This window comes from Colletes latitarsis, chromosome 11 (assembly GCF_051014445.1).
Source record: "Colletes latitarsis isolate SP2378_abdomen chromosome 11, iyColLati1, whole genome shotgun sequence".
Classification (NCBI taxonomy): Eukaryota; Metazoa; Arthropoda; class Insecta; order Hymenoptera; family Colletidae; genus Colletes; species Colletes latitarsis.
In genome coordinates, this window is record NC_135144.1 from 16,987,092 (window position 1) to 17,012,514 (window position 25,423).

Genomic DNA, 25,423 nt, shown 5'->3' on the forward strand with positions numbered 1-25,423 from the left:
CCGTGCGTGTTTACACGAAAATAAGTTCACTCGTGTCGCGCGCGCACGAGCGTGTGTAAAAGCGACACCGCGCTTCGTCCTCGTTCACTACCGAATAGGTAGCTACGATAGAAAAAACAGAAAGCGGAAAGACACGGAGAGAGCACGAGAAGACGCGTGTCGAACCGGCGGCGTACCCAAGTATCGAGGATTTGGGGATCGGTGAGGTATCGCGTCCGAGTGAACTTTACGACGCGTACGAACAACCGAGGTGAAACGTGAGTGTAGTCTGTCCGTCCGTCCGTCCGTCTGTCTGTACTTTTAATGAAGCGAGACGGGACGGGAGTGTGGTGAGGTGAGGTGAGGTAAGGTGAGCGGCGAGCGAGTCGAAGCTAAAGAGAGCGAAGAGAGTGAAGTGACCGAGCGCAACTTCGGTGAGAGGACGCGTCGTCGTTTACGCACGAATCGAATTAAGACGCGAGAACGGTATCGGCGCGGGCGGGTTTGTGATTAATCAGTGAAAGAACTCCGTGGAAAAGAAAAACGCGGAAAAAAAAAGGAAACGGCGAAGCGAGCTATCGTATACGGGGGAGGGGGAGAGAAAGAAGAGCGCGAAGTCTGCAAACGATGACGACGCGCGTTCGTTCCGCGGTCATGCGTCCGCAATTCGCCGAGCCATGATGCGGAGTACTGTATCTAGTATAGGCTGCTGGCCACGGTTGTGGCACGACGTGTTCGTGACGTGTGTGTGACCGAAAGTTAACGATTCCCGTTTTCGGCTCGTTTCTTTCCTTTATTTTTGTTTTCCGTTCGTAACGGGTGCGCGCACGTTTTTCCGCATCGTTCTATCGCGGACCGAGCAAAAAAAGAAAGAACCGTCGGACGGGCACGTTCGGTTCTTCCTTGTTTCCCCGTTCCCGTGCGGGATCCGCGGTGGTGTCGGACATTGCTGGCTAAGGACGAAACTGGTGGTTCTGTTTACACTGGAAAAATTGACAGTCTTCGAGGATGTACGCGAAGGGGAAGGGGTCCACGGTACCCTCGGACTCTCAAGCGAGAGAAAAGTACGTATCGTTTCGATCGAACGTTGCGACGCTGTGTCAAAAAGTAAAAGAAGTAGAAAAAAAAAATGTTTGCCGATTGATCGACCAGTGACTCCATTTTTTTTTTCTCTCTTTACACCGAGCGTGCGTACAGGTACATATCTGTTGGTCCAAAACCGAGGAATCGGATTCGTCGGATAATTCCGGCTTACTGATTATAATACTCATGAACTTTGTGGGCTGGCTCCGTGTTCGAGAAGCCTGCTCCCGATGATAGGAATTGTAACGAGAACGTCTAATACGTATCGATGCGAAATTTCTTGTTATTTTTTAAGATACCGAGACGACGGTCGGTTCGCTCTTGAACGATTTTCGAGAAACCGGTTTTGAAATAGACGATCTTTTAAGCAAGTTTCCAAGAGACGTTCACGAATCGAGTTGTTTACCTGATAGCCTTTTCTGTAACCTACCTTCTCGTAAATTTTACCGAACTGCATGCTATGACTCACTAGAGTCACTTGTCTCGCGAAGCAGGCCGATTGGACGCCATGTTTTTATCGTTTGCAAACCAAGAAGTGGCATACGCAAAATATTAGTACGATGACACTTCATACGGCAGCACTGTTTTGCTTATGCGACACAACGTACATCGGCCACTCCGATTCATTTTAATAGTAATTCATACAGATATTCATTTTTCCCGTTCAAATATCGTAATTAATACGATCAAACTTTTATAAATTATATGCAGATATTATTTTATTTGACAGACATTAAATATCCTTTTTCGTAATTGTAACGTTTCCGTTTGTAATATTTCAGATTAGCCTTGTACGTGTATGAGTATTTATTACATGTTGGAGCACAAAAAGCCGCACAGACATTTTTATCAGAGGTAAATCGTTTAGATTTAATTCCTATGCTTAAAAATTGCAAAAATAAATGAGTATACGTTACCATAATCTTACATTACTTTGCTATGTAGATACGATGGGAAAAAAATATCACTCTTGGCGAACCACCTGGATTTTTACACTCTTGGTGGTGGTAAGCATCATTTATTATATTAATTATATACTATGCAAGGAATTTATAATTTCTTTTCTCAATTGTAGTATAACAAATTTTTATGCTAAAACATTTTTAAATATTTCAGTGTGTTCTGGGACCTATACTCTGCAGCACCGGAACGACGGGATTCTTGCGAACACAGCAGCGAAGCAAAAGCTTTCCATGACTATGTTAGTGCATATACACGTATCTATGTTATTGTATATACAAAACATATAAAGTTTTTTATAAAAATTCTTTTTGTTACCATTAGGGCTTTGTGAACAGTGGTTATGGAGTCAATGGTATTGCTCATGTAAGTTAAATAATATTAATTAATTAGTCGGATTTAGTACTTTGTCTGATATTGATTTCATAGACTTCCAAAATATATCTTGCAACATAATTAACCCTCCATTGACATAACGGATCGTTTAAGTCCAGGCGAAAATTTCTACAAAAAACCAGGCCTGGACTTAAAAGACCGTTATGTCGTCCGCGTTAGTGAAAATAGGTTATGTCGACGGAGGATTAAATCAGATGTTTACTTAAAATTGCACGTAAAGGCAGAACTAAAATATTGCTTCGATTTATTATTATTAGTTATCGATTTGACTGCTAGATAACAATAAGATTATTGCAGAATGCTGGTCCAGCGCCTTCCCCCATAGGACAAATGCCACCAAACGATGGCATGCCCGGTGGTCCAATGCCTTCTGCATTCTTTCCAGTAAGTTTTTATATATCCTTAGATTAGTAACATTTTTATATCATTTAATTCCTTTCAAATATATAATTTGTACTTAACGGAATTAAATAGTAATTAAACAGCATTAAGTTTCTTATTCAGTATATTGATAAAGTGGATAAACTTTTTTGGGTGGTTTTTAAAGCTGAAAGTACTAATCGATAGGGGTTCGAAAATACCACTTTTAATATTAGTAACAGGAGAGTACACAGGGTGTTCAGTCACCCCTGGGAAAAATTTTAATGGGATATTTTATAGGCCAAAATAAGACGAAAATCAAGAATACCAATTTGTTGATGGAGGCTTCGTTAAAAAGTTATTAACGCTTAAAGTTCCGTCCCCACTGAATTTTTCTCGAAAATGCGTAGGATTTCGAGGGTATGTATATTGACCAAAAATGATGGTAATTAACCCCTGCAAACGAAAATAATTTTTCGAGAGTGATTTGAAACTTTTCAATTTCGCCGAAAAATTTAGGCACCCTACCCCCTGTCGATTTTTCTTAAAAATTTGTTTTTCATTTTTAGTAATTTTATTTGACGCCCTATAGAAAAATTGTCTAATACTTTTTTGTAGGTACCTGTGAGCTCTACTTCAGAAAAAAGTTTCATTGAAATATATTCACAATTGTAGGAGTTATAGCTGTTTGAAAATTGGACCATTTTTATGGGGTTTTTCTTATATTCCGAGGTCAAAGAACAACTTTTCGAATATTTTTAGAATTTCTACATATTCTCCATCAAAATACGCGTAGTTTGCTTTTTTAAACATTAAAATCGTCCAATCCGTTCAGAAGTTATGACGTTTTAAAGATTCGTATGAAAATTCTGGCAGACATTTCTGGCCAGAAATTAGATTTTCGGTAAGGAATTTTTTTCTCGAAAACGCGTAGGAATTCGGGGGTATGTGTATTCACCAAAAATGATTGTAATTGACTTCCGCAGCCGAAAATAATTTTTCCAGAATGATTTGAAATTTTTTAATTTAATTTTTGAATAACTTAACGAAGCCTCAATGAAGAAATTGATATTCTTGACTTTCGTCTTATTTTGGCCTCTAGAACCCTCCATTAATGGGTGGTTAAACACCCTGTATATATAATTTTCTGTTTGCCGAAAACTTCCTCCGAATTCAATCATAATCGTGATACTGCAAACACATGATGTTGGAGGATTAATTAATGTACGCGAACTTTTGAATTTTTTTACCATTCGTACGGATTATAGGGAATGTAATATCAAAGATTTTTAAATATTTATAGTATGTGTGCGTGTGTGTGTATATATATATATATATATACATAAAGAGGAGAACTAGGAAACGAAAGAATGCTTGAAAGAGAAATATAGTTAAATGCTTTAAAAGCGCGATAAATATATTTCAGTTTCGATTATATGTTCGCAGTAGACTACAATAAGGTCTACAATCTGTTTTTTAGGCTGAATTATAATTTTTATAATCATAAAATTGAAAGAAAAAGGAATGAAGGAATCAAACATGTGATTGTATATAGTATACATATATCACTAGTACTTACATGTACATACATAAATATGTATAAATATCTGTTATCATTGTTATGCCTAGTTACAATTCTCATTCATTATTACTATACACTTGATTCAAAGCTGGTAATATTTTCTTCGATGTTTTACGTATATTCTTCGACAGAAATTTTAAATAATTAGAAGTTTATTTACATAATAATTGAGACATTTTCTTTAAATCATTATCGACAATAACTCATAATCCATAAAGTCTGTAAGCTTAGATTTATATTTCTAAATTAGTTACATTTTCCTTACTATTTTCGTGTCAATAAATGTTATTTAATTAATAAAAATCAGTATAGAGCTTTAGTATTGATTCGATAATCTACATTATACTTCATGATGAATGGAATTACATTTTATTTAAGATTTTGATCAAAAACGTAATATAATGTTATATGTATTATCAGATATTCATCATTAATTATTATTAACATTTTTGCGACAATAAAATATAACATACATCGCAGTCCATTACGTTCGTTTGATAAATGTAAAATGTGCAACATGCAATTGAAATATATTGGTTTTGAAACAAGTGTATGTTTAAATAAGATTCTCATGCCATGCTTGTCTACACTGTATCTATGTACTTATTTTCTCTCTGCTACGTATCTAACACTTGTATGTGCGTTCCTGTACCATTTTCACTCTCTGATCTCCTCTCTGCATAAATCGGATCTCAGAAATATACCAAGAAAGATATGTATAGATGTTAGAAAATAGTTTTAGTTTTAATAATTTTGTTCAGTAGGTATCCGAATCGATAGTGTTCTACCTTGTGCTGACTTAATTTTCATGCAAGATCTTTATAATAGTCTTTTGAACCATACTATTTATTCATACATCTTTGCAAAATACGTTTGCTATATTTTTATCTACTTTGATACTTCGATATCTTTGTATTAATTACATATACAATGAATGTTACTATTTTGAGCTATAAGTTTTATACATGCAAGCACGTACTAATATTCAGAATGATATTCTGATTTTTATCTTGAATTATATTTTAGTACCTTACAAATGTGATATTTAGGAACGGATATACTGTTTTTTTTTTTTTTTTTAATAAACATTTAAGGTCACATTTTTCAAAGTATCCAATACGTTTGATAGAAAAGCCTGTCCAGACGGTAGCTTAGCATTCGACACGAAAATTTTAAAGATAACACTTTCATAACCCGACGATATAAAACGATAAAAATACAAAATTCTTATCATAAAAATTTCTAGCGTTACCTTTGATTCTATCGAGAGAAGAATACGTGTATACGTCGAAACCTTTGTAAATTATATTGGTTGTAAACAGTGTCGCTTAAATGAAGTACCGAAAATTTCATTTTATCAAAAAAACTTATTTATTACGTTATATGAATCGTTCTCGTAATTATAACTTTTAGATTTTTAAGGTGCTGACCAACATAGTATTAACACAATCATACCCAAGCCTTCTAGTCTAGCTGTTGCCTGGATCGCAGTGTTGCTACATGTCTGTCGTTTGCGTTGCTTGTTGCAGAACAACTCGACAATGCGACCATCTCCGCCCACACACCCCTCATCACAGCCATCCCCCCAGCACCCCCAGCCACCCCCGCCCCCACACTCGCAGATGATGTCCACTCAGGTAAGCCTCATTCGACACGTACACTATCACTCATGGAGAATCACTCGTTCCACTTTCATTACACCATATCATTGTGTACCTATGACTGTTTGCTCGAAGTTGCTTCCTTCCTATCAAAGTTACGTCTACTCTACAACTTTCAGCTTGTGATTTTTTGTTTTTTTTTTTTTATTTTTTTTTACTTTTTAATTTAATGGAACTTCCAAATAGGATTTGTCACAGGGGGCTTCGATAGACACGATAAATAGTAGTTCTTCAAGCACAGAGTTTATATTTTTGCAATTCCACGGGCACTCTATACACCAGTGACGATTTGAGCGTGAAACAACACGTATCCTACAATGTATTTAGTGTATGTTAACGATTAAAACTATTGCGTATAAAGTAGGTTTAACAAAAGTACCAATATGCGTAGCTTCAAAGTTTCAAGGTAAGGTAAGGATCTTGTGAAATCCTGTAAAAATGACAATTATCGTTTGTATCGTGATGACTTGTTTTAAGGTAAGACTTGCAATAAATGTACATCGTATTTCGATTCACTTTAACCTGTATTATACCAAATACGAATCGTTACCGTTTGCAATCTTATTTGCGTTTTAATATGATATATCACACATGCATAAGGCGCGCTGTGATGATTTTCAGTCGGATGCAAATATCGTATAGTCTAACGTGTGATTAATTGCTTAATGCGATTGCCTGGTGTGCCAGTTTTGTGATGTACAATAGTTGTAAATCGTAATTCTGCATTCTTACTTACACGATAGATCTTCAGCTTATCGTTTACTTAACGTGCGAATTTCTGACTTGTTACAGTTCATGGGCCCACGATACCCTCCTGGACCCAGACCTGGAGTACGTATGCCACAAATGGGAAATGACTTCAATGGGGTATGTATAATTATTCATTTAATAGCCTAATTCAGATATGATAATATTAGTACTGTTCATTCATTCGAAAATGAAACTGCGTACAAAGAAATGCCGCTCTACATTTCTTTACATATTTTTAAGTAAATGTTATAATGTTGGATATGATTTTGGTGCAGTTGTTTACACGCTGTTGTTTCTGTTTAGCCACCGGGACAACCAATGATGCCAAATAGCATGGATCCAACTAGACAAGGTAAGAGCTCACTTATACGCTAGATCTACATTGATTTTTTTTTTTTCTGGCATTGACAATAATTGCGAGAGGAGAATGGCATAGACGCATGCATACCAAAAACCACACAGCAATAAATAAATAAGTAATTATTAAAAGTGGATTGGATTGCTGTGATGTGGAGTGGATTGGTTTTTGAATTGTCTAGTTACATGCAGTGGTGTAGTTTTTCAAATCGAGCAACTATAATATACCATACTTTTACGTAATTCGATACATAAATATTCCTATTACTTTTTCATCGTCAGGAACGAAAACATGTAGACCATAAAATTTCGATGTACACTTGCCCAGGAATTCAACCGAAACGATAAAGAGCATCATTTACTATGAGAAAATACTATTAAATTTTTCGTTAATACTCTGGCGATTAAAGAATGCTTTACTTTCGGAAGTATCATTCAATGTTATTTAAATTGTTTTTATGAAGCATTGAATATAGTACGAGAAATGGAAATATGTAGTATGTACTAGTATTGTTCTAAATTTCCATGGTTTTATTGTATTGCGCACAGATAAGCATGTCAATAGAGAATCTAATGTGAATATGAGAACATAGACGTCAGGTTTGCTGAAACTAGTATTTGTATGTAAGATTTGATATGTCAGTATATACTGTAATGAATATATTTTCACAGTTAAAATGTATTTACAACAATATTCACTATGCGACCGCAAAGTAACTAGACCTTACCGCCATCAACCTGACCTTACCTACCTGCCGTACTAATGTGTGCTCTTGTGTTCCTCAGGCGAAGCTGGAGAATTTGTAGGGTGGCAAGGTAGGAAGCAACCCAGCAACCAAATCACACTCACATGACTTAGTCAAGCCTAACTTTTAATTTTTCTCCTGCTCGTTTAAAAATTTTTGTTCTTCACTTTCACAAATAATCGCACTAGCTTTGTTTCTATGTAAAAATACTTGCTCACCCAATCTTGCATCCAGTATGCCAGTTGCAATTTAATATATCCAAACGTGCGTTCAGCTTCGTTACAAATAATTTACACTTTAACAGTATCAATTTATACTTTCATTTATTTCGCGTGTCAAAGTCGATATAAACGATTAGAACTGCATTTTTAGTAAAAACATAAACATGAAGTATACGTAAATGTTATCTCTAATGCGTATGTTGAAATATTTTTAATTTTCACCGATAGTATGTGGCTCACAAAATTCATCAACCTGAACTAAATGCATTTTCAATCAACTTTACTCTTATATGTTTTTCAGTTATGTCGACCACCGTATAAACATTCGTATCTTATTACGTAAAACAATGTTTGTCGGAATCTAACCGTCCCTTGCCTGAATGGATATTATAAATCAAGTTAATTAGTATATTTTTACAGATATGTATCGTTTCGATCGTTAGAAATGAAAATTCGTTTAAAAGTAATGAATTACCGATAAACACGAACATGAAATACATAAAATAGTATGAATATTTTAATAAAAGCGTTTTGTATAAACATTAAAAGTACAATTACTTTGATCTGCGTAAAGATAATCTTTCGATGTCGTGAATAATATCGATTCGTGGCAATTAAACGCATATATTGCTGTGATAGTGTAATTTGTTTTACTCGAATAAGTACCAGCTGAATGATTGCCTTGTTTGTTACCGTGTTTGGCACACATTGCACCGTTTTCTTTCTATTATCGATTTTGGAGCTCAAAGAGTTGTAAAAGTTACTCGGTAGTGCTGTTTTCATCCTTCGCATGAGCTTTTCTACTCCATTCATTACCGTAGACGCAAATATCGGTTTAGCATGACCATCCACTCGCTTTACTACATACCCGACTCCGGCAAAGCATGAATTACGTGTTCTGTGTTTCAAAATGGGGGAATTTACGATACTTTTTTTTTTTCTATACTAAACAATTTTAAGACTCACATGATTTGCCGTTAGTCCAGAGATTCACGATTAGCATTTAGTATTAACATGAAATTAGAATAGTATTAATATTTGTATGTTTTGAAACGAGTACATCAAAAACTGTTTTTATTACCAGCTCCTCCAGGCATGAATCCCATGAACCCAAGGATGAATCCTCCAAGAGGACCTGGAATGGGCCCAATGGGACCAGGAAGTTACGGGCCTGGAATAAGAGGACCACCTCCTAACAGTAGTTTAGGACCAGGAGGTCCCGGAGGTCCTGGAATGCCACCAATGAGTATGGCTGGACCAGCTGGTAGACAACAGTGGCAACCTAACACATCCACGGTATGCATGCGATTATTAATTTAGAGCTTACTTGTTTTATTTTGTCTTGTTAGAATTTGTATACAGGGCGAGGCACAAATTAGTCAGACAATCGAAAGAGGCTGAAAAATTGTCGGGGCTCATTCGTGTTTCATCCTGTATATTTTCTATTTTCCTAATTTTCAATATATTTCTCTTCATTTTTAGCCAATGAATTATTCATCTTCATCACCGGGTAATTATGGAGGACCACCGGGATCAACAGGTCCTCCAGGCCCAGGTACACCAATTATGCCCAGTCCACAAGATAGTAGTAATAGTGGTGGCGAAAATATGTATACCATGATGAAACCTGTACCTGGAGGAAATATGCCTGGTGTAAGTACGTCTTATCCTTATTACCTTTCAATCGTACTCGTTGCTTTAACCCCCTTGGCATACAACGATGTCTGGGAGACGTCATTTCTTTCGTGTGCCATTGTAGACAATGGCGTTTCCAAGACGCCGAGAACTTCTCCTGCGAACGCTGACAATTAAATTATTAAACCCCGTTCAATCGTGACCCATACTTCGATTCTGTGTTCTTTAAAATATCCAAGACGTCCCCCTTCTCCTCTTACAGTGTCCTACAAGAAACGAAATATCTTAACAAAGTAAAAAATTAGAAAGTAAGAAAGTTTTGCTTTCTAATGTTACTTAATTATTATCTATTGATATATTTTATCTGTATGTGAAGGGGTCAATACGATATATTACGTTAAAAAAAGTTTTAAGTTCCTGTTGTTTAATTTAACGATACACTTTTACAATATTATTTATGTAACGATACATTTGATTGTATCAGGACTTTCCAATGAGTGGCGGGCCAGAGGGTGGTCCAATGGGTCCGATGGGACCGAACACAATGGGTCCTGTTTTGAATGGTGACGGTCTTGATGGAATGAAAAACAGTCCAGCTAACGGTGGCCCCGGAACACCACGGGAAGACAGTGGAAGTGGAATGGGTGACTATAATCTGGGTGGTTTTGGAGGTCCAGGAGAAAATGTAAGTATTAGTAGGTTCTGTAACAATCCCTATAATAGTTACTCGACGTGTTAGTATGGACTTATATGTAATGATTATTTCAATAATACGTCATTTTTATTGTGACTTTGTATGTTTATATTATTTTTAAAAATGTTCGAGTTCCACGGTTCGATTTTAATATTCTTAAGGGGTTACGTCACGTTAACGGCGACAAAACAAGAGGGTATTTGACGAATTCTTTATAATACTATATGCTCGATCGAAATGAATTGTTTACTATGAATAAAACATATAATAAGCTTCAGAATGAAATTTTTTATACGTATATTAGATGCGAGCAAACAAAATGGTGTTGATTCCATCCGCGGTGTGCGTGATGTGTGTAGTTACCCTGGGCGTCACTGATTTCGACTCGAACAAGTGTTTGAAAATTCAAACTCGAGTAATATTATTATTTTTAAATGTAGTCTCTATTGTATGACATACGAAATTCATGAAATTAACATTTTAAAAACGATGACTTTCAAAAGAAAAACAGGTCCCTTTCATCAAACGTGTTTTTGTTATATTTAGGAAATCAATGGGGGAAAAAAATCGTACGTCATACGATAAGCAACGTAATTAAGAATATCGGTGCTAATTGCGTCAGAATCGGGTTAATGGTATTTGAGTTAATACTGACACTAACACGAAAAGCATGATTTTGAGAAAAATGCGTTTGACGTTTAGCCCGATGCATCGATCTTTGCATACCGACTCATTTTAAGTGTTGTTTATGTTATTACTATGATTTTTTTTTTTTTTTTTTCTTTTTTACGTCGCAAAGGTGCCGCAACCCCTTAATTAACAGTCACTGTACTATTTCACGATTCACATTTAATATTTTAATCCTATTCTCAAACAAATTAATTTGCTTAGGTAGTTTAGAGACAAAGCTTCTATATTGTGGCTTGAAATTTCATTAAAAATCGTTGTATCATAAAACGTGAGTCTTAATTTTTCGCAATTTGTAGAAGAATCGGAAAAACATACAAGTCCATTACATACTTAATCTTTCTTCTAATTATTCAGCAATTAACAGATCAGGTGCTTTCGTCAATGCGACAATTACTTATTTATTCCATCAAAAGAATTTGGGTATTATTACATTTAGAGGGCTAATCCTCAGGCTTTCTCAAACAAACCTGGTTAATAATGCTTATTTGAAAGTATCAATATTTTATAAAAATTCGAAATGCCCTATTTAATCATATATAGGCTTCCTGGGAAATTTAATTTAGATTATTTACTTGCATCTAATATCGTTATAACTGTTTGGCTCAAATTGTGTCTAACTATTATCATACTAACAGTATGGCTAATGATCCAGATATAAAGTGGGCATACAAATCGCAAGACATTCAAAACTCTCTATACGAAAATATGCATAATTAATTACTGGTATTTTGTTTAAAGTTGCTGTTTATTGGTTTATGTAGTGTTCTGCTTATTCGTGTGTTAAGCCAATAATAGAAACTGAACAAAAACTAAAACATTAGTACTTTGTAGCTGTTGATGATACGTCTGTAACCATCAAGTTGATATCTCCAGAAACAATAACATTTTTTGTGCAACATTTTCAATCATCTACTCTTAGAAAATGTCTTGAGTCTTTTGTACCCACTTTGTATGTAAAATAAAAAGTATGGAGCAACTTTCATATGATTATATGCAAGAAATTCCATAAGGTGTACCGTATATGACAATGAAGGGATTTTCGGATCAAGGTGAATTTGTATATTACATGAACATTGCTTATAAATTTACTGCATTAGCTTATACACAATCCTCAGCAAAACTAAACTGTTTGAAAAAGGAGTTTGGAATGTCTAAAATATTTGATTCATTGCTCATGGACATTTTTTTTGTCAAAATAGTATCAATTTCAATCTAAGAAATCTAAACAAAAATTTAATAGGGAAACATTAACACGTTCTCTACCACGCGTTACATTTATCCGTGACAGTGGTAATTGTTTACTTTTTATTTGCATAAACAAACGAAGACTGGATTATTGAGTCATGGAATATCGTGCTGAAATTGTTTTGTTGGATTAGTATTGTACGTGAAATTTTAATGGGTAACTGTAAACGTTGTAGTATCTAAAAGATTAGAAACGTTGGTCATTGGTGACCGTCATGGCAGTCACCGTGTTTGTATATAATTAGAAGCATGCCCTAAACTGAATAAGATTACTACAAATATTATTTGAACCAAACTGATGGTAGCGAATGTGTTAAGACTATTTCATCGTTCAATTCTCGGCAGTAAAGATTCCTGAAAACATTAAAGCGTATTGCGTCTCGTGAGGTTATACTACGCATGCGTTGAAGCTGCACGAACTGTATAAAAAGCAGTATGCAACGAAGTTCAAGTTCATTCAATGGTTGAACGAATCGATAACTAACGGTCGTGCCAAATGAACGGATCCCGTCACGTCTTTGACCGATTAATCTCTTCTTTGTCCGACGTACGATATGCTTTAAGGGACGCCCTGTATAATAATAGCATAATAATACATATATAATCGATTTCTTTAACGAGCGCGCACAAACGGTATTCCTTTTTACTTTTACGTTGTTATTTCGGATTGTGAGTAGGATTCTGAATCGAAAGAGTAATCAGTAATCTCGCACGTGCGCCTTCTGTATTCCCGACAGTTTTTTTAAAAAGTCAAGTCGCCTTGGATCCAGCCCCGAGTTCGTAGATGCCGTATTTTTCCCGGTTAATCACGCAATGTGGAAAAGGATCATACGCAAACGCTGAGTTTTATATGCACGTACGATCGACACGTGGTACATGCGCGGTTCGTAACGTTTCGTCAAATGGCTCAAGCACGATTCTCGCTCGTGGCAAGATAAAAAAAAAAAATGAAAAGCAAAACACACACACAAAAAAAAGGAAAAAAATATACAAAAAAAAAAGAACGTTCGGGACAACGTATCCTGACGTGCGTTCGTTAATTAATCGCTCGTAATCGATTAGGTTAGCATTTAAGCGCTCATTACGCTGTTATTACGAAACTATGATACTCGATCATCATTACTACATGCGCGCGCGCAATATACACTATATAAATTTTAAAAGTATATATATATAAATATATATATGTTGTGTATATATATGCTTTGCTAAATACTCACAAGGTTGCAGACTAGGATTTTATTATTCTTCTTTTTTTTTCTTTGTTTTTTTTTTGTTTTTGTTTTTTAATACGATTACTTCTATACACTTTTATTATCGACAGTACGATGTCTTTTTTATCGACTCGTGTCAACGCCAACAACGTTTATTATTTATATTTATTTGATCATTAGCTTGTAAGCAAAGGTGCCTGAAAAACACGAACTACTGTGATTATCAATCGCATAATTGTTAATCGATTTCTAATTCTCTTTCCATTCTCTCGTTTGTCTCTTTATTTTTATCTTTTTTTTTTTCATTCCCGTTTGTTTTACCCTGTTTCATTTTCTTAATTGCACCGCTGGCTTTTTGCCAGCTAGCAACCGTGGCTTATTTTTCATCCCATTATAGAGTTAGGCAGAGCGGTATTAGATTAGAAAAATGGTACGTTATAAGTTCATGGCAGGTAAGACGCGCGAGCGAAGTTTTAATCGCGCGAGGAAAGGAATCCTACGAAGCATTTTGTGTTCAACTGACATTTCTTTTCTCTAAACGTTCCTTTTCATGTCATTCGCGAACACGTCCACTGAGTCTCGTCTAATAGCTCGTATTAAAAATTTCCTTTGTTTTATATATAATTTATAAAACTCTGTAATGAGGTGATTAAATTAGCCGAACTCAGATCGAGTCCCTCCACTGTTTGCTCACAAATTCACTATCGATAGTAGCAAGTTTGTGCACCATCATATTCGCAGCCATTGACATCGCAATATCTCGCGTGCACGTTTGGTTATAATGACCTGTAATTAACACGTGCAACCGTTTCTGCTAGTGCCTTGTTAGAAAAGAAAAAAAAAACGAAATGCAGGTACCGTCATGTATTAATGCAGAATGCTGATATCTTCGCGAATTGAAGCCTACGACACCGTGTAAATCTAGTGACACGATTGTTTCAACGAACACTTCCGAACCTAACCTAAAATACCGACGTTTCCCGATCGAACTCGACTGAATTACATGGGTACACATTCTATTCGGTGAAATAATTCATGATTAAAAATCGTTACCGAGAGATTTTCTAATTTGCAAGAATGTTTTTACAAAACAGATGTACAACAAATGCTAATAATAGTCGCGTATCGGAAATCACGAATACGTTTAAACACGGAAGTACTTATTTCGCAAGCAAGTTCCTATTAAAATTTAGTTTAACTGGGAAAAAAATCTTCATAGTGAAAGTTCCTCTGTTTCTTTAGTTCGTTACCGCCTCGACCGTTTCTCCGTTAAAAGAAGCATATGTTTCTTTAAAACGAACATCGATCATCGATCATCGAACGATACGTTACACCAATGCCGCCGAGTATTGCGAAGCGAATGGTCCTGCGATTAACTTAATAAAAAGTACTTGGAGAAAAATATATATATCTATATATATATAAAGGAAGTGTTATATATATAACGTGCATATGGCAACAGACGCTATATATATAACGGTAATTATTTTTATATGGAATAAGAGTCGTAGACGGTGTAAGTACTGAACCTAAACGAATGAGTGTGACAAAAGCAAAGAGGAAAGAAAATGAATACGGGCCGATAATGGAGAAATATCGTGCGAACCTCCCGGAATCCATCCGTCCGTAATGGTTATAGGTCAGTACCGGACTATACTGTGCTGCTGTTAGTTGTGTTTAAATTAATTACAAATATTAAAACTATCGATCCAATAAACAAATATATATATATATATGTATACGTATTGTGATTACATATACATATATATGTATACATGTGAAACGATATAATAACAGGAAAGAACGAGAGAGCGAGAGAGAGGGAGGGAGAGGGAGCGCCAATCGCGAGTGCATGCTCTGAGAGCACCGGCAAGATCGATGAGATAAGTCTCGAGAACGAACAAAGTCGGACTGTCCAAGTGTTCTTTTGCGTCTTCTCGAGAAGGATTAATTTTGGTACTATGTGCCACCGTCTGATTGCCACGCTCTTTTATCTTTTAGTTTACGTACGTTTCTTTCCCCCCCGCCCCTTTTATAACATATTACAAGTACACTTTTATATTTATGGTAACTATTACTTTGATAAGAGTTTTGTGAAAACGATTAAGGGCAGCGACACGAAATATCTGATAGAGTAATAAATAAGAGAGTTATGTGCGCAATTCGCGATTCTTCGTGCCTACGGTTTAGTCACTTAAAAGCTTTTCGACGGTTCAAGGACACACTTATAATATATATATATGTATATTATACATGAGAATGCGCGGTAAACTAGTCGGACGATATATATTATGTTCTGCCACTTCTTTTGCCGAATTCATTGCGCAAAGAGTATAAACACAGACTTTACCTTTGATGAAGACTGTTAGTTTTCGATTATTTGTAATACACCGTCGTAGAGAAGTGAATGCTTGCCGTTGTTCTGGAGTATTCACCGTGCCAATAAGTGCGTATACTTTTAATTGGGGAAAAGGAAGCATACACACGCACAGATAAATAAACAATACGCATCACACTCACCTACATACACACACGCACACACACGCCCACACACACATTTCACTCAGACACACATACACACATATATATATATATACGAGAGAGAGAGTGAGAGAGACAGTTAAGCCTCCGCTTGTACCAACTTAACGAATCAATAATCGGTGCGAGATGTCGACACGATGTCGTTTCGATGTCGTTTCGAAGTAAAGAAACTACACTATATATATAAACATACATATATATATATATAATGGGATTTATGTAACTTCTCTCAGAGTACGGAGGAGAAACGTTCATCGCGTGGAAAAAGAAAAGAAAAAATGATTTCGCGATATTGCGCGCTATCGGGGTTTGAAGTACGAACGAAGAGAAGGAATTGTTAACAATTATAAGGAGTAGTAGTTTTTTTGTTGTTGCTTGTAACGCGACTCGTCCGTCGTCGCGTCGTGCGCTGCTGTTCACAAGAGAAGTAATTTCGAAGTATTCCGACAGAGCGAGCTTCGATCGAGTATATTGCGTAAAAAGTGCACCATGGGTACTCTTAAAACGCCGATATTTACTTTTAACCACACAAGCCCCACGTTGTAAGCCACACAAGTGAATGGCGATGAACATTTTACATTATTAATATATGCCTAAGCCAGGGGAGATCGAGACAATAAATGTAAACCTGTTACACTGAGAATACTGCGTTTTTCTTTTTTATTTGCTGATCAATCCGCAGGGTGCTGGCTATTAGAACGTTTATATATGACTATCTGTTTCCATGCACTTTGTTTTACGTGATAATTTGTCTTCCATCCGAGACACACTTCTGGTAATCACATGTCACTTGTGTTTCACATTGCGTCGCACTGTCGATCAGTAATGCTGTCCCTATGTTCGCGCCCCAGTCGAATTTTCTTACAATGGGATTTTAATCTCAAAACACAGTCCGTAGCTATCGTTGTTTTCTTTTATTTTTTTTTTTTTTTCTAATCATAAGCATCAGCGTTTTAACACGATACACCGCAAAATCATATCATACTATGCAAATCTTTGTTCTAATATCATAAAAAAAGAAGCATCACTTCGACTGCTTTTAAGAGGTTATTCTATTCTAGAACGCAATTTTTTAGTGGCTCTTTAGAATTTTATACAGGAATATTTAATGTTTTAGAAGTTATGGTAACCTTGGTAAAGGTCCTCCAAGAAAGGTGCCCTGTTCATACTTTAAATTCAAAGAATTTAGTTTTAATTTTTTTTTTAACATCCTAAAAAAAAAGTAAAAAGCATCGAATTTGGTAAATCGTAGATGAAGATTGCCTTCGAATCTGTTAAAGAAAAAAATACATTTTTTTTTTTTTAAGTTTTAGAATAGAATATCCGTTTGAAGTGAATTTTGTGTGTAATTAAAGTATTTGGGTTAACTTTGCTTGAATAGGGTATACATACGAATTGCCATTAACATCGAAGCACTTGCTTAGAAAACAACTAGTTCGAAGGCTAACACCGGGCATGTTACGAGGAAAATTAGGATATCGTATCAATCGATTCCGATCACAGCGTGATATATGAACACCGGTACATGTACGTGGAATACTGTGGAACACAATGTTTGTGATGTACTTAACGGTCGTGAAACAGTGATTATTTTCAATGCTTTGATGGTCACTTTCGGTGTTCGTTCGAAAGATAGTATTTATAGAGACACGAAAGAAAAGAAGCAGTGAAATCTGATAGCTGTATATAGTACTAGCCTGTACTGACCTGTAGCACATGGATGCGTGAGCGCAAAGCGATTGGTGGATTGCGAGATCGTATCGAGACACGATTTAAACGAAAAAGTATTTAAATCTGCAAAGAGGGAAAAAAAATATTTTTAAAAATAATTACCCATGAGGGATGACACGTCGAGTTTCTCTGTTCACAATTTTTTCTTAACTCATAATAATATTTTCTGATTGTCGTTCGCTCGGTGAGGTGTGCGTGAGTGGGGGGCAGGCGGCGCACACGGTATGCGCAAGGAATTTTCGTCTATTATTATTATTATTTATTTATTTATTTATTTCTGTTTTTTTTTTTTTTTAAATTTAATTTTATTTATTCATTTATTTATATTTATTTTTTTCGTATTAATTCTTTTTTTGCTCGATACGGGCTTCACTTTTTTACGTAACGTCCATGTGTTGTGGGTCAGAGCGCCCTGGAAATGTGGAACCACACTTCTCTTTACACGCGGTTCCCAAATCAAACCGTTTCTCTCTTCCTAGTTCTTTCATATCCTCTCTTTAAGTTTTGTGTTTCACGAGCCCAGCCCCTTCACGACGCACCGTCACCGCGCTGCGCTAATTAGTTTACGCCAGCATGCACGGAACAAAATTTGAAAATGAAACATTACCAAAATATCTGAGCATCTTTTTAGATTACCGATTGAAGGTTGAACTAAAATACTGCCGAAAAGTGGTATCCTTTAGTGCCAAAAAATGGTAATGCATTGTTTCGGATAACGTTGAGATGGAAATATTTTCAAAGTCGGATTAATGTGCATCTTATTCGGTCGCGAAGAAAGACCGAGATGTATTATTGTTATTATTGAAGTATTGCGGCGCGGGGACGGTGCCGTTCCCAACTCGACGTTGGGAATCTGGAACGCCCAACGTTGGAATTGTCAAATGCCGTAGTTGCCTCGAAGCTTCTGACTCTTACGTTCCAATTCCGACGGTTCCAAACATTCAAACATATTTACATATTTAGACGACCGTCGTGTGCATACGCAAACGTTTAATTTATTCTTTAATCCTTTGTACTCTGAGCAATGTCCGTAAATCTAGCGTTAATTCAGTTTCTGATATCATAAACAATGTGCAAGGGGTTAAAGTGAATAATTTAATATTTTTCTTTTTTTTACACGATACGTCTGAAATATTTTCTTTTACGAATGATGATTTTCTTGTACAGTCTTCCTGTCGATTACACACCGAGTACTTTTCATTTAGTCTAATTATGTCATGTCGAGGCGGGGTTGTAAGTCAACGAGTAGACGTTTATCGTTTTGTCCAGTAATTAGAATATAATATACAGGGTGTTCGGCCACCCCTGGGAAAAATTTTAATGGGGGATTCTAGAGGCCAAAATAAGATGAAAATCAAGAACACTAATTTGTTGATGGAGGCTCCGTTAAAAAGTTAATAACGTTTAAAGTTCCGCCAGTACTGAATTTTTTTCTCGAAAATGCGCAAGATTTCGGGGGTATGTCTAATCACCAAAAATGATTGTAATTGAGCCCCGCAACCGAAAATAATTTTTCCAAAACGATTTGAAATTTTTTAATTTTATCGAAAAATTTCACACCTTTTCGAATTTTTTTCTAGAAAGTGGATAGAATTTCGGAGGTAGGTCTATTAACCAAAAATTATTGTAATCGACTCCCGCAACCGAAAATAATTTTTCCAGAACGATTTGAAATTTTTGAATTTAATTGTTAATAACTTTTTAACGAAGCCTCCATCGACAAATTGGTATTCTTGATTTTCGTCTTATTTTGGCGTCTAGAATCCCCCATTAAAATTTTTCCCAGGGGTGGCCGAACACCCTGTGTATCTACAATATTCACGGTATTGTAGAGAATTGAAATATAGCTCGACACCTTATTCATGCACTTTAATAAAAAATAAATTAATACTTAGAAATCATCGTGCTTGATACCGAGGGAAGTGGAATTACGGAACCAGATACTTCGACAGCTTCCCACGCTGCGACAATACCAAATTGGGAGTCTCACACTCTCCACGTCGAGTCAGGATGGCGCTGGTCTCGCATTGTAATATGCTTCGAAATATCTCGGTACTGCGAAATGGTCAGATCGATATTTAAATTTGCTTTTTTTCTCGGGATATTTTGGTCTCAACGTTGTTCGAATTCGTGCAGTACCATTTACGGGACATATTCAAACACCGAAATGGTATTAAAATAATGCAGCTTCATTGAAACTTTACGAATACCAAGTATACTGAAAAATCTCTTTTAATGCTAAATTTTTTTCCGTGTGTCAGTGTTTTCTCGCCCGAGTGCCAACTCGGGGCCAGCGAACTGCGATTAAATTTCCTCGGCCACGCGCGAATATCTTTCCCTTTAGCACCATCGTCGGTACTGGGTTCGACTTACGGTCAAAGTTGGACAGCTGCATGAAAATCGAGATTTAAGATGCTTATCCAACGTGGACGTTTATATTTATACCGAGCTTGGACGTTCGTTTTGTATTGTGCCGAACTTAGAAAAGGACAGCACAAGAGAAGGAGAAAAAGGTCCAAGCGATAAGGCGAGGAAAAGAAATATATCGGTGAGACGACACTAATGCATCGACGAAACTTTCTTATTTTTGATTCTTTCTTAATGAAACTTTTGTTATGGTACTCGTGAGATTTTTCTGATTAAAACGAAACCAAACACGCTATAATAACGCGGTAGTTATGTACGGATATATTAGAATGAAATCGTGTTGCAGAAGTGCCGCGTTGTATTAAATATACTCGAGTCAACGAGACGAGTCAGTGAAGAAAAACAAAGTGCTCGATGTGGTCGATGCTGCGGCTGCAGTCGTGGGCTGCCAAAGAACACTCAGGAGTCACATTTAGGGACGTTTGTTTTCGTTTGCTGACACGTTGGTCCGAGTATACCGTTTACATTTTACTTACAATTAATAAAATTCTATCGTATTTGACGTGTATTTTAACCAGGAAAGATTCACAAATACGTTGGTAAAAGTTTCGTTTAAAAAAAAATACCTTAATAAAAAAGTTTCATTGGTGGATAAGTCTTGTTCCACCGATATTTAAAGTCAGATTAGGTTTCATTGCCCGTCACGCGTCAAGGGGAATCCCTCTCCGTGGCGATGACTAACAGACAGTAACGGTTGCGCGAATAAGCTTTTCGGAACTTTGTTTCGTGTTGCAGTAGGTGAAACGATAAAATAAGATGGTATTATCACCGCGGATCTTTTCTTGCAGTTATCCAACTTTTACCGTATTATATTCTCTCGGGGCAGAAAAATATTAGCTGTATAAGCTCGTTTCCCCGATTGTGAATCACCATAAACAGCCCCTCCCCACTTTAACGCCGTCTAGTTTGCTTCTCTGTTTGAGAGACAGAGAGCGCTTGCTTGCGGGTTCGCGCTTTCTGTCCTTCGAGTAACAACGGTAGGACAGAGCGAGGAGACGAAAAATGGAGGAGTGGCGGGATAGCTAAATACGATATTATGGCTCTAACGTCGCGAGGAAATTTTCTCAGCTCGCTGGTGAAACGCTGAAAGCAGAACAAATAAAAAAAAAAAATTTTTTTAAGAAAATGGGCAAGGTATCGCCTGATGGTGGACTTGCCTAACCTTTTACGTGTAACCGGCCTGGTGTTGGTTGATTCGCAGGATCAGACCGAGTCAGCGGCCATACTCAAGATCAAGGAGAGCATGCAAGAAGAGGCGAAGAGGTTTGAAAAGGACTCAGATCACCCCGATTATTTCATACAATAACTCTTCACGAGTCGTTGGGCTTCGAGACCAAACTAACGTTCTAACAAAACGAATCGCAAATCGATCCCCTCTCTTCCTTTTGTCCAGTCTCCTCTCACTGTACTTGTGCTCCACGATTGCATCCCGCCCTTCTCTCCTCTCCCTCTACTTCGAGCCGAGGTGTCGAAAAGAACGTGCGAAAATAAACAAAAAAATAAAAAAGATAAAAATTACAAAAAAAAAAGTATATATATAGAGAGAGAGAGAGTCGAGCTCCGTGAGAAAAGTGTACAAGAGATATAGAGGTCGGAGAAGAGTCTTTTCTTCCTCTGCGAAGTGAGGGGGCCCTCGTCCATGAATTTTCGTCCTCTTTGGATTCGGAAAGGACATACCAATAAAGTAAGAGTTATAAATATTTGAGAGCACTGTTTCATGCAATCTTTTCGCGTTGACGTACATTCTTACAGATGACTGTATATAAATTACAATCATCGGAAATCATCGTCGATCGATGACCTTTGTTCACGAGTGGCGACGGATCGGCCTCGAGACGCTTCGAATCGCTTTCGAACGTTGGTTTCGACGTTCGAACGAGGTCTCAAAAGTGTCCGGGCAGAGCTTGCAGATTTTGAAAGCACGTTCAAGGTCGATTAACGTTCGGAACGGTTCGAAGCCACGTACGATTTAAAGCTGCTTTAAACGAAAACTCGGGCGCCTGTCGTCGCCATTTGTAAGTCACGCGAGCGAACCCGTTTCGACGTCGTTTTTTTTACCATTGAACGGTAATCGTCTCTTAGCTATCCCCACTCCTTCGTCTCCTACTCTCTTAGGGATCCCGATTTTGTTTCCTAAATAAGTAAGTGCTTCCTTATTGGCTCTAAGTTGAAAGAAAACACTATATTTTTTGTACAGTTCGAGGAACGTTGTTTCAGCAGTAACGTGCGTAATGTTTTTATACGAGAGTAGTAGTCGTTCCCCCCTCCTCCCTTCGACTTGGTTTGAATGGTATCGATTCTAATGCACGTTTCGTGGAGTATGGAGCGATTGATCGCGACGTTTCATCGGTTTCCTCGATCGTCGATGCGTACGGCGGAAGGGGGATTTCCAACGTATCGAATTCCAAAACAGACCTAACTGTGATAAGACGAATCTAACGCGGAAGAATCAATGAAAATTTCGCGCGCGGCTTACTTTGTTTTTTTTTTTTTTTCTTCTTGGTACAGCGAACTTAGTTGTGCTTTAGAATATCGACGAACAACATTCAGTCTTGGTAAAGCGTATACTCGGAAGGACACCGTTACCGTTTACATTCTTAGAAGTAAATAAACGTCTTTGTTGCGTAAAAGTATTCAGTGTACGATTTCGGTTGTGGACTCGCTGTAATAATGGACTCCAAACGTCGACGAAACGAGATTTTCGTTTCCGTCGAAACGGTCGAAACGTTTCGCGGAATATTCTCGACGCGAGATCGATCGATACCGGGAACCTAGATACGAGAGCGGCTCGAGCTTCTTCTCGAAGCGGAAACCCGTCATTTTATTAGAACGCGTTCGATTGTCGCGGACGGTTCGCGAATTATAGAAATATTATCGAAGCATTGCGTAACTAATGAAATTTTTAAAAAGTCGATAATTGTATAAATAAAGAAATTAAGCTCCGATGGTCTTTAACTTTCATATATTATCAAGGACAGTCTCCGTAACGCGTTCACTGTCCGGTCTCTCGCGACGTATCTAATTGCATGGTGATGCGACCCACATACGGGTCATAGACAATGAACGTGTTGAAAAAAAAACATTAAAATTTTGTTAACAACTTTTCAAAGACAAACAACCGATAGCTAAAGTTGCTCCAGTGTAACTCGAGTGACTGTCCTCGACGATATGTGTGAAGGTCAAGGTCGTCGGAGTTTAATTCCTTTATATAATTACCACGAACCCCAATAATCTCTGATCGAAACAGAATTCTTTCCAGCATTTCGTAACGTAGAAGCGCTCTTTCCTCGTACGCCGTGCAATCGATCGATTTTGCGCAAAGATTGTACGTCAGCGCAGCGATTCTTCGAGCATCGGTGGTGTGGGTGTAACACCTGAAACGCTCGTGTCGTTATTCGTGGCATCGTTCTACGATCAATCAATGCCGGTTATTCCTTCCGAGAAAAAGCGTCAATATCTTCCACGAAGTTGTAATCCGTTGACCCCAAGAGAGAGAAAGAGAGAGAGAGAGAGAGTGTGCAAACGTTTTCGTCGTGTTTCTTTCCGTTAATACGTATAAATGCAATTTTAAAGGGATCCCGATAGATGCCGGTAGGATCGGTCAACGGAATATCGACATTATCGCGTGCGAGATAAAAACGAGTTCTTAATTTATTTACGAGAGGGAACAAGAAACACACACGGGGCGCGCGTACATGGATAGGCCGCGTGTGCGTGCGTGCACCACGGTGCATGAAAAACCACCAACCGAAACATCCTACCCGACGATGAATAGAAAAGTAATCGAACGATAAAACGCCGTGGCGATAGGATCGATCGACCAAACGTTGTCCACGTCAATACGCAGTCGTGTTTACGGAGGACTTTGAAGGGCATTGTTAACGCGGTCGAAGCGTTGCGATCTCTACCAAATCGTTCCCCATCGAGGATCGATATTTACTTAACCCGAGAAGCGCACAGTATTGAAAGGCTGCGACAACGCGTGTGTTGTCCTCCGAGCAGGGATTGAGAAGGTTTGAAAAATAATTGTTTCACGCTGTTGTAATATCGGTCTCTACCGAAACAATTACGAACAACCGAAATAATGTAATTGCTGTTGGGAAAATATCGGGTACGGTTCTATATTCGGTGCCAACGGGACGAGCCAGCAGACGTAAACAAACCGCCGTCGCTTAATGTGACTCGTAAGTCACACGGATATTGCACGAACACATTGTTTTTCTTCGCTGACTCGTCCCGACGACTCGAGGCACAGTGTATCCGAGAAGAAAGACGAGAAGAAGCGTGAAATTGCCCGAAGATATTCGGAATCGTGTGCTGGCGGAACGAAACTCTATTATGCAATTGGAAACTGCAGTTCAGTAACCGTGATTTGAAACGTAACCTATATAATACGAAAATAGAACCGTTGTCCCAACAACAGTTGTAACACCGTCTCGATTCTTCGTGACTGTTTCGGGAACGAAAATCGATACTGTAACAGTTTTCAATCCCTGTTTTCCAAGTCGGTACGCAGCGACGTCGTTTATATTCGGTTAACTCGCGCGGTTATACGCGAGAATTACTCGGGCCAGCTGTGTCCGAGGAACAAAAGGGAACCAAACGAAACGGTTCCCGTCACGTTGTATCTCTAGGATTTAATCCGGCCAGTGTGCATCGATAGTGTTACACATAGACGAATTTTCTATTCGAGACGATCGTTGGTCGTCGATCGCGGATGGACGAATTTACAACGCGTAACTGCCAGTGTTCGATGGAATTTTTTTTTCTTTTTTTTAGCTTTTTTGTTTTTCTCTCTCTCTTTAACTTAGTGTTACGTGAGTCGTTACGTTCACGTTTATTCGTCGAGTTGCTCGAAACTTCTGTAATCCGAACGAATGTATTCGATATAACCTAACCCGGATTTATAAAACTTCAACGTAAGATATAATATTTAGAAACTTTAACACGGAGATACCTCTTGCATGATATTCTACGGGCGAACGATATTAGTAAATTTACGTTTTAAATCACTGATATTATTGGGCACGTAGAATATCGTGAAAGATCGTCCTTGTAATCCATTTTTTCCAACGGAAGCGTCAGGCTGGCGTCCTGTTGATCGTACGAGCACCAGCTTCAGGGACTTTATACCGGTATTATTATAGCGAA

General features: G+C 37.5%; 1 protein-coding gene across 6 annotated transcripts; it reads left to right on the forward strand.

Moving 5' to 3' along the window:
• Ssdp (Sequence-specific single-stranded DNA-binding protein) lies at positions 1 to 25,169 on the forward strand. 6 transcript variants are annotated; one of them, XM_076778462.1, is made up of 14 exons: positions 6 to 1,043; positions 1,845 to 1,917; positions 2,008 to 2,069; positions 2,179 to 2,263; positions 2,347 to 2,388; positions 2,716 to 2,802; positions 5,890 to 5,997; positions 6,814 to 6,888; positions 7,075 to 7,123; positions 7,915 to 7,944; positions 9,180 to 9,391; positions 9,578 to 9,748; positions 10,215 to 10,415; positions 19,741 to 21,448. In XM_076778462.1, the coding sequence occupies exons 1-14, from the start codon at positions 988 to 990 to the stop codon at positions 19,876 to 19,878; spliced, it is 1,389 nt and encodes a 462-aa protein (XP_076634577.1). In that variant the 5' UTR covers positions 6 to 987; the 3' UTR covers positions 19,879 to 21,448. The 6 variants fall into 6 exon arrangements, with proteins under 6 accessions (XP_076634578.1, XP_076634577.1, XP_076634581.1 ...); XM_076778466.1 differs by lacking the exon at positions 19,741 to 21,448 and adding an exon at positions 13,097 to 13,785 and having other exon boundaries at positions 12 to 1,043; XM_076778464.1 differs by lacking the exon at positions 19,741 to 21,448 and adding an exon at positions 21,474 to 25,169 and having other exon boundaries at positions 17 to 1,043.
• Positions 25,170 to 25,423: the final 254 nt, after the last annotated feature.

Excerpts from the sequence above, each read along its gene's own strand:
- Ssdp (XM_076778462.1), top strand. The coding sequence starts at position 988 with ATGTACGCGAAGGGGAAGGGGTCCACGGTACCCTCGGACTCTCAAGCG. Across the intron at positions 2,070-2,178 it reads TTTTTACACTCTTGGTGGTG|TGTGTTCTGGGACCTATACT; the intron begins GTAAGCATCATT and ends TAAATATTTCAG. Across the intron at positions 7,945-9,179 it reads AGAATTTGTAGGGTGGCAAG|CTCCTCCAGGCATGAATCCC; the intron begins GTAGGAAGCAAC and ends TTTTATTACCAG.